Source organism: Rhinolophus hipposideros, assembly GCF_964194185.1.
Source record: "Rhinolophus hipposideros genome assembly, chromosome: 4".
NCBI lineage: Eukaryota > Metazoa > Chordata > Mammalia > Chiroptera > Rhinolophidae > Rhinolophus > Rhinolophus hipposideros.
Window position 1 is genome coordinate 82,887,131 of NC_138050.1, and position 14,813 is coordinate 82,901,943.

The window sequence follows — 14,813 nt, forward strand, 5'->3', positions numbered from 1 at the left end:
ATGCAATGACAATTTTACTATAAGTTGGGATTAAAAAATACTTAATCAAAGGCCATAAAAATGAAAGATTTACTAGCTCAAATAAAAGCAGTCGATACATAATTTTGTAATGTTATTCATCAACATTATTTTAAGTCAACAAGAGAAACCTACTTTTAGAAGTGTTTCAGATTTAAAACAAAGCCACATTTTATATTAGTAAGTGCAGTCCTATCACTGTAATATGCACTTATTTGTTGATTAATCCTTTTGTAGCACAGTAAAAATTTCAGGAATATTCCTATGTGTTTTCCTTCAATTTTGTCCTGTCTTTCATGGTGAACCAAGACTAGTTTTCAGAGGTAGAATATTAGCTGTGAGGGACATGTGGAAGCAAGAGATGATATATACCATTGGTAATAGTATCATCAGATGTCGTGGCTTCAGATCCAAGTTGGGTTCTCCAATTCAGCTCTATCAGAACTAGAGCTGGCCATTAGATACCTATCTGACTCTTGTCTCTCTTAAATAGTTATACATTCAGCAGGGAAAGGGATAAACTGAGTTAATACCTTAGAAAAACCCATCAGTTAGATATTGATGGATATCTTAAATTTGAGTTTAATACTTACTGGATTAATAACTCATGCGTTAACTGTTCTAGTGGTGATTTAATTACAGAAACAATGTGTTATACAACATGGTAAATGTACTAAAAAGATAAGACTGTGTCTTAGAAGTAGAGAGCACAGAACAACTGTTAGCCACTATTTTTCCTGTGCTACAGGCATTAGGAAGGTGTAGGGAGACTGGCATTCACCTTCCAGATAAAGTGCTGAGAAAGTGCAGGAGGGAATTTACGTAAAGACACAGCTGTGAAGTTTGAGTAATTGTAGGAAAAGTGGCTGGAGTTAATCCGGAATACAATGGTAGTAGAAAGGTAGGTTTAGTTCTAACTGTGAATGGGACTTATTTGCTAGGTGAAGGAGTTTGATCTTATTCTACAGTCAACAAGAAATTAATACAGTACATGACCAACAGATTTTTGTTGATGCTGATATTATAGAAAAGAATTCCAATAATGGGGAAAGCATGGCCTAGATTTGTAGTACAGAGAACTCTTCACAAGTTATAATGACCAGTTGAGATACGGTTCATAATAGCAACAGAGGATGCGAAAAGAATTTGGATTCTAGACAACCGAACACATGTGAGGTGAGATGAGGCACTAGATAGAATAAGGGAGGAATCACTTCTGATAAAATCTAGTTGGGTATTTAGACAGGCTTAAACCTTATAAACAGATTAAGAATACAAGAACATTAGTAAATTTCAGGGAGAAGAGAAAATGTAAATAATGTTAGATATTCAATGACTGCAGGAACTGCAAACAGATCTCTAGCCTATAGATAGTAATTGAAATTGTAGAAAGGATAAGATTAACCAGAAAGTAGGTAAGTAAGAATTGAGAAGCATTAGAGTTAGAAGAAAACAAAAGTGATGTAGAAGAAACAATCAGAGGCAGGTGATTCAAGAAGCCAGATAAGAGTTTTGAGAAACGTGATAAATGCCCAGTAAAGGTTACAAATACGGTGAAGATAGATAGAGGGTCCTGAAATATGACAACAAGAAATCCGATTTTCACTTTACAATTGAATTTATTTAGTTTCTAGGCAGTACTTGTACTTTTAACAACTTGATGAGGTATTTGAAAACTAAACTCTTCAAATATCCAAATAACATACGTATGATTACAAAAAGCAATTCAAGTGTAAACAACAGACTCTGATTTGCTATGGTTACACCTTAAAAAATGAAGTGCAACTATCCTTATGTCAGTTGAAATTATATGATAATCCCTTGAATATTGTACACCGTAGTACTAAAAGAATGTTCTTTGCTTACATCTTTGAAATTTCAGTTAATCAATGTGAATGGATAGAGAAAAAAAGTAGTTTCTTGATCTTCCACGCACAAGTAAATATATTTTATTCTAAGATGGCTTATATGATAGTAAAAATTCACTTCTGTATTTTTTTCTAAAGATTTTGTTAAGACAATATTTACACATACAGAAAAGTTGAACAAGATGTACAGTGTTCACCCATATGCCCAATATCTGGATTCTAAATTAAACACTGTACTATACTGATTTATCACACATCTTTCCATTCCCATATCCATCTATAAATCTATCTTATTTTTTTGGATGCATTTAAAAGTACGTGTAGACATTTGCCCTTCAACCCTCAATAGTTCAACATAAAAATCATCATCTATAATTCAATATTTATTTAGTTTTTAAAAATAAAATTTACATCTAGTAAAAGGTACAGATCTTAAGTATTCCTGTTAAATTTAATCATCAGTGTTGCGATTGCTTTTTTAACTTGAAAATACATTCTTACTCTTCCTTTTTGATCTTTATACCTGTTTTTTCTTTCTAGTCTTATTTTATTAGGTAGGACCTCAAATACAATGTCTAATATAAGTTATGAAAACAGAAATCCTTGCCTTGTTCTCTTTCTTAAAGGAAATGCATTTAATATTTTAACATTAGGTATGACATTAGCTACAGGTTTTTTGATAGATATCCTTTATCAGATGGAGGAAGTTCCCTCTAATTTGTTTCGACAGAAGGACATACACAAAGGTGCAGACATAAGAGTATGAAACTTTTAAAATAATATATGATATGAAATGGTAAGGCATGAAAAGTAGAAAGATAAATGAGTCTAATCACAAAAAGTCATACTAAGGAATTCGACTTTCGGCTTTCTTAAGATGATAGGCATTATATCAGGTGTTTGGTATAATCAAACCTGTATTTTATAAAGATTACTCTGACTTCAGTGAACAAACTGAAGGTAAATTTGGAAGCTAGGAAACTATTGCAATTACCATTGACCTTGGAAATGAAAAAAATGATAGGAATAAAATAAAAGTTGTTCTTAAATTTGCTTATAAATATAATAGTCTTTGAAAGAAAATGTTCCCAAAATAGATTCAAATTTAACTTCAACTGAAGTTTAAACCCACCTTTATAAGAATGTCACTGCTATTTATGACTTTTGAACAAAAATAATGTACCAAAGCAAACATCATAGTCAACAGTGAGATGTTATTTAAAATATTCCCATTGAGTCAGGGACAACACAGGAAGACAGCATATAAGAGCGGAAAAAAGAAGAAATTCAAGGTCAAAGATTATAACATAGTAGTTTCAACGAATTTCTATCTGTCCTTCAAGACTTACTCAAATGTCATCTCCCCTCTTAGGTATTCCTCACCTCCAAGGTTGAATTAACTCAGGATCTCATCTGTACTTTTACCAAGAACTGTCTATCTCTTGCTCATAGCACTTAGTTCACTACTTTAATTATCTGTTACTATGTTCGTCTCTCCCAGTAGACTAGACTAGGAACCCCTATAAGCAAGTGTCATCACATGAACTCCATATCCCCAGATCCTGGCATATGTAAACACTTAATAATTGTTGAATGAGTGAACTAAACAAATGAAAAAGATAAAATCTACCACAGGTAACTTACTTTTTATTTTCATCCCAACTATTGGAATTAAGACTAATTTTTAAAATATAAAATATTCTTTTAAAAGAAATTAAGAATTACATTTGAAAGAAATCTACCAAAGCAGTTTTAGAAACGATACCAGGATCCTTATGCTGCCAGAAATAAAAAGCTGTGTGTATGGGAGGGTGGTGGGAGGTTTACCTTCTGCAGTTTGCATTATTATTTCATCAAGTTCTTTTTCCAATTTCTCATAAACGTCTAGCCTCGCCTGATGCTCAGAGTTCTGTGCTTGAAGTTCAGTAATGCGTTTTTCAGAAGAGGCTTGGAGACTGTAAAATTCTTTAGTTAAAACCTAATAGTGAAAGAAAACAAAATTGCAAAGGCAGAATTTACATTAACAGTTAAGACAAAAACGTGATACAAAAATATTTTGTTTTTTCCTCTTTTTAATGATTTGTGTATAAAGGCATAGTAGCTCAACTGAGATGACTGAGGAAGTAAAATACATTTATTTCTAAGAAAAACAATTCAGTTGTTTTTAAGTGAAGATTACAAAGCACTTTATTAATATTGAATAAAAAACAAATTTAAAACTTAAAAATAGTTATAGGAGTAAGATTAACATTTGTTTGTTAGAATTCAAAAAATGCACCAATGCCATACTTACTTGCAGCTCATTTATCTGGTGATTGCAGCTATCAGTGGAAGGCTTATAAAGCTGTGTGTAAAATGATATACTCATAATGAGTCCTTTAATTTTCCAACAGAGCTCATTTCATCTAACCTTACCATGTTTTTAACAAAATTTCTGGTTTTCTGAATAATCACAAGTTCAAAGCAGCAATCAAAATGTAAATGTGAAGTGCTACTTGGGGTATCAGGAAATATCTCTGCATAGAAAAAAAGGCAAAAAAAACCCACTATAAAAAGTGATACAGTGTGAGGTCGGAGGGATAGTGGATGGGGGGAGGGGGGTTCACAGTATGAGGGATATAAATGATGAACGTCTAAGTATTACCTTGTTTTGTACACCTGAAACTAATAAATAAATTAATTAATTAAAAAAATATGAAAAGAAAAAAAAAGTGATACAAAAGTGATACTATAAAAAGAAGGCATGGAAATTGGAGTTATTTTGGGTAAGGACAAAAAAATCCTGTGTTGTTCAATGGTTACTCACTGAAGGAATCACTATGTGATAATAATGAATTTACTAAAAAAGGAGACATTTCTAGTGACAAATGTTTTAATGCTTAAATTCCAATTATCTAGAAAGTTTACTTATTAGTACAGACTAAATAATGGAGTGGTATTACACTTGCTTCCTAACACAGCATAAGAAAGATGTAGTGTTTCCTGAGAAGCCAACAGAATATTATAGTCAAAAATATGGTTTGGAGCCAGAAAGACTTGGATTTCAATTCCAGTTTTGGTTTTAATTCGTTGTGATCTTAGGCAATTACTTAAGTCTTTCTAGGTCTACCCCAAATACTGTTGGAGTACTAAACGAGATGATACATTCACATTGGTTGGCAGAGTGCACAAAACATAGCAAGTGTTGAAAAATACTATTACTACTCTAAGAATTACAATTATGAAAACTTGGTATTAAATGGCTCATAGAAATAGATTTGTACAGATTTAATTATTCTCAATTCTCTATAATGAAACACTTTTGAAGAAAACTTATTTTCTCTAATGACGTAAAGCTCACTTTAAATATAGGTGACTGTATGCTTTCTGTGAGGGGGGAAAAGAAGACGTGGAATATTTATTTAGTTTTTAACAAGGAGAAATTACGATTTAATTTTTCTTATCTACTCCATTTCATTTCCTTAAATTATTTCCATTAAAGTTTCCCCCCAAAGTAAACTAAACATTATCCCCTCACCCTCTAAATATATTCCTTTGGAGGGTAGAGAAATAATTACATGGGAATAATATTTGTAGGATGATTTCTAGTGTCCCTGATTGGGTCAGAAAAAAGAAAATTCATGGTTTAGCACCATTTCTTCTTGCCAGCTGGAAATGTGTTTTCTATAGACTTATTAATTCATTATAACAAAATCACTGCAAAGTGGGATAATCTGGGACTTGCATAGAATTCATTATATTGGGGGTGTAATTTATTAAGAATCTGGTCGCTGATGACACTTATTGATTCCACTCTCAAAAGAGAGAATCAGAAGAGATAGTGTTAAGTGACTATTCCCACAGAAAACCAGATACTTTTCACCCGTATCCCAGTTCCCCCAACAAAAACACCACATAAACGAAAACTGCAGAAATGGGTATCTAAAGATTCAAAATGTTGAAGATGGGATATTTCATAGAATATTATTTTAAGAAGAGATTTTTAAAAGTACTATGAATTGGAGAGATACAATTTAAAATTCTCTCTTCATAACACAGAGGAGAGACTCCCAGAAACTTCTGATTGGGGGTCTCTTCCCACACCTCTGTCCCCCATGGTGAATTCCCTTTGACTATGGATTTATCTGAGGGGTTGCTATACATAAATATACTACTGTTTCTGAAAAGCCGCAGAAGAAATTGACGATTAGATCAATGGAAGGCTATTATAGTCAAGATTCTTTCAGAAAAACCAACATATAACATTTGAGTTTAAACATGAATGTATACAATAGGTCAACTGCTTTTAGCAATCCATTAAATATCAAGCTCTCAGTGGATAGTTCCTTCCTTTAAATAATATAATGATAACACAAGATTACATAAAATTACACATGTACACAAAACTACAGGTCAATAATTGCTTTAAAAAACCAAAATTATAAAAAGCCAGTGTTTTCAGGGCCTTTGCCAATTGATAATTAAAAAATAAAATAAATTGTTCCCAAGTTATAAATCAATGTGAATATTGGGTAAAAGCCACAGAAATGTACATAGTGATTACAATAATCATTAACCTGCACAAAATTCTTTTTCTTTAAATTCATTTTAAACAAGAATCGTCTTAAATAGCTATGTACGGTTCCAATTATCTAGATTCTATCAGATAAGATTCTGTCAGATGGACAGTAGACTTGTTGGGGTTATCACTTTGTGAGGGGTGTAAATATCTAATCACTATGTTGTTCTGTACACCTGAAACTAATAAGAAAGTTATTATAAAGAAAAAAAAACAATTGTCTTAAAACACCTTCCAGTATTTCAGAAAAATGGCTTCAAATAAAAGTACTATATTAACATTCACCAAACCATTCATTTACTCCTTAAGTTATTATTGAGCATCCACCATGATCAAAGCACTGTGTTAGGCACTGCTGACACAATGATAAATGTCCTACCAAGGCTCCTACTTTAACAGAGGAGAAAATGTAAAGAAATTCCCCTAAAGTCTCAGTTTTATCAACCAGAGTTTTAGAATCACAATTACTTTTCACAAAGGTGTTTCCCCATATGAGACATTTACACAAAGGAATACAATCATCACTAGTCATGAGCATCCAGAGACCAAGCAGATAGGTCTATGGGAGAGTGGTTTTCACACTGCAAGTTACAACTTTTACAAGGTTATGAAATCAATTTGGATTACAACCAACTAAAAATAACAGAATGGTTTAGAAAACATCAGCACAGTATGTTGTAAAGTATTGTTTAATGAAATGTTTGTTTCAGAAGTATAGAGAGAAAGGAAGTGCTTCTCTATTTCTGTACATGTAACACCCCTCACTACTCTGTTCCAAGACACTTTCTTAAGTCATCAGGAATTATCCAATTTAAATCATGGAAAACATTACTTGCAAAAGACAAATTCCAAATCAGTCTGTCTAATACAATCTATTTGAAAATGTGTGGGAGAGTATGTTGGAGTAGATTATGAGTGCATCGGTTTCCCGAAAGGTACCTGAAAAAGTTTTAAATGCTAAACACTGGTTTGTTTTACAAGTGGACACCATCTATAACTTTTACTTATGTTTCTTTAAATAGGTATGTATTTAATATCATTTTTATGTTTTTCCCTAAGGCTTTATTTTCTGTGAGACCCTTTATTTTGTTAATCTTAGTTTTACTTATCAAAGTACTTTTCAGAAATGTAATCTCTGAGATATTATAATGAATACTTACATCATCAGCTAATTAATCATGCTAATGAGATTACTGAATCTTTTATTCAGTGATTTTAATGAGCATTTCCTCCAAATCTAAAATATTCAAGAACATGATTGCATGCACTCATACAATGCATGAATACAACAATATATAACTTATACGCTTTAAAATTTTTTTTGCTGTTCTGTACACAATTAATATGAACCTTTATACGCATTTCTTATTATTTCTTTAGGGAAAATTCCTTTATCTGAAATTACTGGATCAATTTTTCAAGGATGTTAACACAGATTACCAAACTGTTCTCCAGAAGGGATGTTCCACTTCCTAACTGCATGAGATTTCCCATTTAAGGGTACTCTTGCCAGCAATTTAAAAACAACAAATACACTTATATAAAGGTAAAAAAAAGTTTAAATTTACATTTCTTTATTTATTAGGGAGAACACATTTTCTTTTTTTTTTAAATTAATTTTTTCTATTTTTTAAAATTTTTAATTTTTAAATTACAGTTGACATACAGTATTATATTAGTTGCAGATGTAAAAACACAGTGATTAGACATTTATATAACTTATGAAGTGATCACCCCAATAAATCCAGTACCTGTCTGACACCATTATTTTCAGTTATTTCTTAGCAATTTGCATTTCTTTTCTTGGAAACAGTCCATTTCTTCCTTCTACCTATGTATCTAGAAGAGGAAGGTATGTCCTCTTGAAAAGAGGTCTTTTAAAGTTAAGGACATTGGCTCTTTCTCATACATAACCCAAATATTATTTATAAAGCTCAACAGGATACAGACTTTGTACTTATGGAGCACATGTGCTATGCAAATTTTAAAAGAAAAGTTTGTACATGTACCTCCAATTTTTTCTGATATTTTTCACATTCCAACTGACACTGTGTGAGATTTCTTGCAGTTTCCTCTTGTATAAGTTGAACACGCTCACTTTCAAAAGATTTTAATTTACTTTGATGGAGAAATTCTGTTATTTGGCTTTCTGTACTAAGTTGAAGTTCTCTGTACCTGAAAGAAGAAGTTTTGAGACTTTAAAGAAATCTCAATGATTTATATAAACATTACTTCTACGTTCCACATTCAACTTATATATTCAGCAAAGCTTTTGTATATAATTTAGATAGGCATATACAGGGAACTATGCTAAGTCCCGAGAACAAAACATACCAATGAAAATTCCTCTATTGCTCCCTTATTTTCATTTCTTCCATACAAAATAATTGCCTGTTATTATTATTTTGTAAGTCTTTTAAAATAAAATATGGTAAGAGCAAGTTTCAGTTATGTTGCTTAAAATGATTTAATTTCTATATATTTCATAAGCCTTCTTAAATCTACAGCATTGTTTCCAAGCTCGCTGTTTCATTCAAAGTCTAATCTCAGATGAAGAACAATGGCATGAAATATGTACATTAAACTGCAAATTCTTGAAACACTTGTAAAATAAATTTAAGTCAGTAAGTATATATATTCGGATATTACAAGAAAACATACTGTACAAATTACAAAGATAAATATATAACTACAAGTAGTCTGTTATAACACACATAAGGAACATTCTCTTCATTCCATAGGTATAACTAGTAATAAAAACAGTTCCATTGAACATATAAATCACCACACAAAATGCTTCAGGTTGACTATGTTCTAACAGAAAGCAAAACAGACACGTTATACCTTTTCAGGGAGCTATTATGAAGCCAGTATAATGCTAGATATGTTGGTAAAACTCATTTATTCAAATATTTATTGAGCTAGTCAATATGCTGGGTAAATGTGTATACAATGGTAGACAAAATGTGCACCTCCCCTGCCCCTGGCCACTCCCCTCCCCCCAAAAAACTTAGTTTTCTCTAGAGGAAGACAGGCAAATATACATGAAGTGTATTAACAGAGTAGGCTAAAGGCTTCCTTAAGGTAATCTCTGTGTTCAACAGGAACATACAGGAAGACACTTAACTTGGTTTGTGTGTGGCGGGGGGGGGGGGGGCGAGGGGAGAGGAGGAGGTGGTATGGGGTGAGAAGTGTTCCAGGAAGAAGAAACAAAAGTATGTGTAGGAGGGCTGGCCCGGTGGCTCGGGCGGTTAGAGAGAGCTCCATGCTCCTAACTCCAAAGGCTGCCAGTTCGATTCCTACATGGGCCCATGGGTTCTCAACCACAAGGTTGCCAGTTCAACTCCTCGAGTCCCGCAAGGGATGGTGGGCTGTGCCCCCTGCAACTAGAAATGGCAACTGGACCTGGAGCTGAATTGTGCTCTCCACAACTAAGACTGAAAGGACAACTAGACTTGGAAAAAAGTACGTGTAGGACAGGGAAACAGAAAACATAGTCGGTTTTATTTATGGTATGTCATTAAATTCTTACAACAATCCTATTAGTTATACTGCAGATGAGGAACCTGAAGCTCAGAGATATCACATAATTTCTTTTACAGGAAGAAGCTCTTAGTATATTTTAGGCTCAGTCTCAAATCCAGCTATATTTAACTCTACAGCAATAATCTTTCCACTATTACATGATATTCTTAACTGACATTTCTGAGGTCAGGTAAACTTTCAAATGTTTTTTAAAGGTCCTTTCACTCCTGTGACAATAACAATACCATTCAGAGTGTAAGCAGAGAAGAGAGGCAGTAGATATTTGCTATAGGCTACTTAGCTCTCTGCACTCTTTATATTTGGGAAAAGCATCTCACATTCAGATTGGTGTAAGTTCCATTCCTTTCCACACACGTTACTTAATATATAGCAGGGTTTGAAGGTGAATGTCAGCTTGTGTGTTTATCTTGTTGCAAAGTCCTGGCATTAATTATATATGTGTCTTCTTACTATTTTATTTTAAAAATACCTTTTTATATGGACAAGCAAACACTGATAATTTTTTTTTTTTTAAAGATTTTATTGGGGAAAGAGAACAGGACTTTACTGAGGAACAGTGTGTACTTCCAGGACTTTTTTCCAAGTCAAGTTGTTGTCCTTTCAATCTTAGTTGTGGAGGGTGTCATTCAGCTTCAAGTTGTTGTCCTTTCAGTCTTAGTTGTGGAGGGCACAGCTCAGTTCCAGGTCCAGTTGCTGTTGCTAGTTGCAGGGGGCACAGCCCACCATCCCTTGCAGGAGTCGAACCGGCAACGTTGTGATTCAGAGAATGCACTCCAACCAACTGAGCCATCCGGGAGCTCAGCGGCAGCTCAACTCAAGATGCTGTTCAATCTTAGTTGCAGGGGGCGCTGCCCACCATCCCTTGCGGGACTCGAGGAATCAAACTGGCAACCTTGTGGTTGAGAGCCCACTGACTGGCCCATTTGGGAATTGAACCGGCAGCCTTCGGAGTTAGGAGCATGGAGCTCTAACCGCCTGAGCCAGCGGGCCGGCCCTTGATAAATTTTTTAATGACATAATACACATACCATAAAGTTCATCCATTTAAACTGTACAATTTACTTTTTTAGTATATTCACAAGGTTGTGCATTACCACTAATTACAAAACATTTCCATCACCCCCCCAAAAAAATCCCATGCCCATTCAGCAGGCATTCCTCACCCTCTTCTAGCCTCCCAGGCCCTGGCAAACACGGATCTATTTTCTGTCTTTATGGATTTGTTTACTCTGGATATTTCATAACAGAATCACAGAACACGTGGCCTTTTGATGTTTCTAAGGTTCATCTATGTTGTAGCGAGAATCATTACATTCTATGGCCAAATAACATCCCATTGTATGCCTATACCACATTTTGTTTATCCATTCATCAGTTGATAGACATGTTTCCACTTTTTGGCAACTATGAAGAATGCTGCTACAAAGATTTACGTAGAACTTTCTGTGTAAACATGTTTTCATTTCTCTTGGTTATATATACCTTGGAAAAGAACTGGTAAATCATACGGTCACTTTTTTTTTTTTTAAACCTTTTTGGGAACTGCCAAATTGCTTTCCAATGTGGTTGTACAATTTTGCATTCCCACAAGCAATTATGGGGGTGGGGGGCAGTTTCTCCACATCTTTATCAAAACTTATCATTGTCTTATCAAAACTTATCATCTATAAGTTTGAAGTAAAAAATTATTTTACTCAAAAATTTATTAATTCAACATGTTACGGACATGAAAATATCCCTGTACTCCCTGGGGTAAGTTGTTTTATAAATATACATGTATAAAATGTGTGAAATCAATAAACTATAGAACACACTAGACCTCATTACTAAAATAAATTCTGGATAAGTCATTTACAATGTGATACTGATCTTTAAAATAAAGTTGTTTTGAAAAGACCAAACCATGAAGTTTGCCTTCTTATGGATTCAGGACATTGTGGGTAATTCACAAATCAATACAAACTGTAAATAAGAAATTAAAGGCTTAGCTTTTAGATTCCACCTGCTCTTTTTATTCATTATATGGCACTTAAAAGTTACTTTTAGCACTATTATTCTTTCCTTATGTTGAAAAGTAAAATAACAATAGTTATCTCCTGGAAATTTGAGAATACTAAGTTTAATAAAGTGACAAACCAAGTGATAATTCTACAGACCAAATGGTAATTCTAAAGGACTAATCTATTTCCATGTTGTTTATACTATGAAAGAATCTGTCTCAAATCATTATATCTTTGTATTAACTATTATCATTTTAATTTGTTAACTTGAACCATGAAAATGCTGAAGAAACATTAGAGCTGCAAAAGCCATTTCAGTAGCAAGAAATGGATGACAGGAACAAAGCCTGATGGTCTCAGGGTAACTCCCTCTTACTTGATTTGATAAACCTGCCACAATTCACTGTGTTGACTCATCTTCTCATCTTATCCTCTTAATATGAGTATCTTATTTGAATTAAGCCAATATTATTTACGTGTTCGCAACTTTATGTTTGGCATTCTAATTCAGCATAGTAAGAAGTCAAATTTCCTATAAAGTAAAAGTCTAATCAGAATCTCCAACTATCCTCACAACCACCTCAACCCAGGCCCCAGATTTGGCTAGTTCAGTCTTGATGCTACATTTGTAACTGGGTTTTGTTTGTTTTTTGTTTTGTTTAGTTTTTCATAAGAATCATCCATATATCATACTTATATATTGCTGTAAAAATAGTAATGTAAAGTCCTGCAATGAAATGCTTGCTCTTAAGTAAGAGTCCCAGCAACAGATTTCTGGGCTGGACATATAAAGGGGAGGATATGTTAAAACAGAAAACTCAGCTATTATATGGGGAGCTAACCCATGAGAAAGGCTCTCAGGCTGTGGGGAATTAAACTCTGAGTAGCATGGCTTGTTCTCCAATGCTGAGAAATAACCACAGGACAGACATCAGCATGGCACTGGATTCTCAGAAATGACAGAACACATTTGAGCAGAAGCACTAGACAGAACACTAACAAGTGGTTGTCATAACAATAGGAAAACAGTCTTTACATATACCGGGGTTGCCAAAAAATGTACACATTTTAAGAGATGTTATCTATCTATTACTTTTCAAAGCTGAATTGAATTATGGTAGCAATGTGCAGTAGGACATTTGCTCAAAAGATGGAGTTAATCAAATGAATGCTACCGTCCTTTATTGCATTACAATTTTAATAGTTTTTTCCTTTCTTAAAATATGTATTCCTTTTTTTGGCACCCTCTGTATACTACCGTGAAAGTTGTGCTCATTCCACTCTGATGTGTTAAGTTAAGCAATGTACATGGTTTGTTCCCAACTCTATCGACAAGGTTGTCATTGAATAAGGTGAAAGACCCATGTAATTATTAGCCTTTTGTTTAGTCTTAGTTTCTTATTCCGATGAAAAACAACAGCTGACCTTTCCATTTTGCCCACAAAATATTCATGGCGTCCCCAATATTAAAACTGGGTATTTATCCTGAACCAAGATATGTAATCTCATTTGGTACACAGACATTCCAAGGCAAAATACTCAAGAAGTATTGTATCCAGTGGTGAGGTTCCTGCAATTACCAGGATGAGGAAGTGGTCCTTCCATTAAGAAATTTTAAGCGCTGTCAGGTTTGGAAGGAAGGAAGTGCAGCAGTTGAGGGAAGGCATTTGTCTGCGTACAGGAGGACGTCGGTGTGCAGATAAAGAGCACAGGAAGTAAACCTGCACAAGGAAGATTGGCAAAAGAGGCTAAGCAAAGTGACAGAATTTCTAGTTACTGGTAAGGGTTCAGGAAAGGATTTTTTCAGTAGTCAGGCATTAGGAAGATTAACTGGGCAGAAAGTATTGAACAGTACTCTGGGCCAATACTGTGGTTTGAAAGAATACCTAGGAGCAGACAGTCAGGGCTGGACCCCTAAATCCTTTGTGTGAAGGAGGATAAATCTAAATTCTACACACAAATGGGGCAGAAGCTGCTGATAAACTCTCTCCGTGTAAAAGGAGTGCCTTGAAGTAGAGATAGGCCTGAATCTGCAGACGGGGAAGCCTTGGGTGGGTAGTAGATTTTGCTGTGGGAAATGGGAGTTGACAAGGGCAGAAGTTGCCACCTCTAATCAACTGAGAATCAATCTGGCTTACATGGGGGGATACGAATCCCACTTTACTTTGGTGTTTCAGACTCCACTTTCACCTTATTCTATTAATAAGCCCTCTGTGAGTTGATGTTCAATTCCCTTAAATTATTCATTTTGGTTAAGCTAATAACTAATCTGCACCTTAGCTACTGTGCACCTGCTATTTCTAATTTCGAGGGGATAAATAAAACTCATTTTCATTCTTTTTACAGGGAATTTGTGTTGTATTTCTAGACCTGTACCACATATTCAAAATGCCTCTGGATGAGTCACTTAATGATAGTTAATCAAATCCTAAGATTCACTTACTCTAAGAACTGAGAAAAAAAACTGTTCATGTGGATTTTCCGCTTTGGCGGAGGAAAGCTAATTATCTTATGCATCATATTCAAGATTTATATAATACAGGCTTTTTCAGTTTAAAGAAGAGATGTAATATCAAACATATGAAGGAAATAGAAATCCTTTACACTGATTTGAAACTTGGTATCTTAAACCAGTAGCTAAAATTACGTACCAAAACTATACTAATGGATTTGCTAGACAGTCCAAACCATATGAATTGTAACTAAAAGAAAAAAGACTGAATTTTTATCAAATGCATTGGTAATACGCATCAGGATGAGTGCTATATTTCACAGTACCGGGAAATAGTTATTTGAACAAGCAATTCTGTCATTGTTGAAAAA

The 14,813-nt window shown here is 34.1% G+C and overlaps 1 protein-coding gene across 4 annotated transcripts in view; it reads right to left on the reverse strand.

Annotated features, from left to right (window-relative positions):
* Window positions 1-14,813, reverse strand: part of PIBF1 (progesterone immunomodulatory binding factor 1) — a 181,591-nt gene that overhangs the window by 76,278 nt on the left and 90,500 nt on the right. For all 4 annotated transcript variants that reach the window (XR_013993252.1, XM_081047027.1, XM_081047028.1 and 1 more), the window contains exons 11-12: window positions 8,454-8,619; window positions 3,714-3,864 (exon numbers count right to left, since the gene is read on the reverse strand). Coding sequence is in view for 3 of the 4 variants with exons in the window: in XM_081047027.1 (XP_080903153.1) it covers window positions 3,714-3,864; window positions 8,454-8,619 (317 nt within the window). In the remaining variant the exon portion in view is untranslated. The remainder of the gene's footprint in view (window positions 1-3,713; window positions 3,865-8,453; window positions 8,620-14,813) is intronic.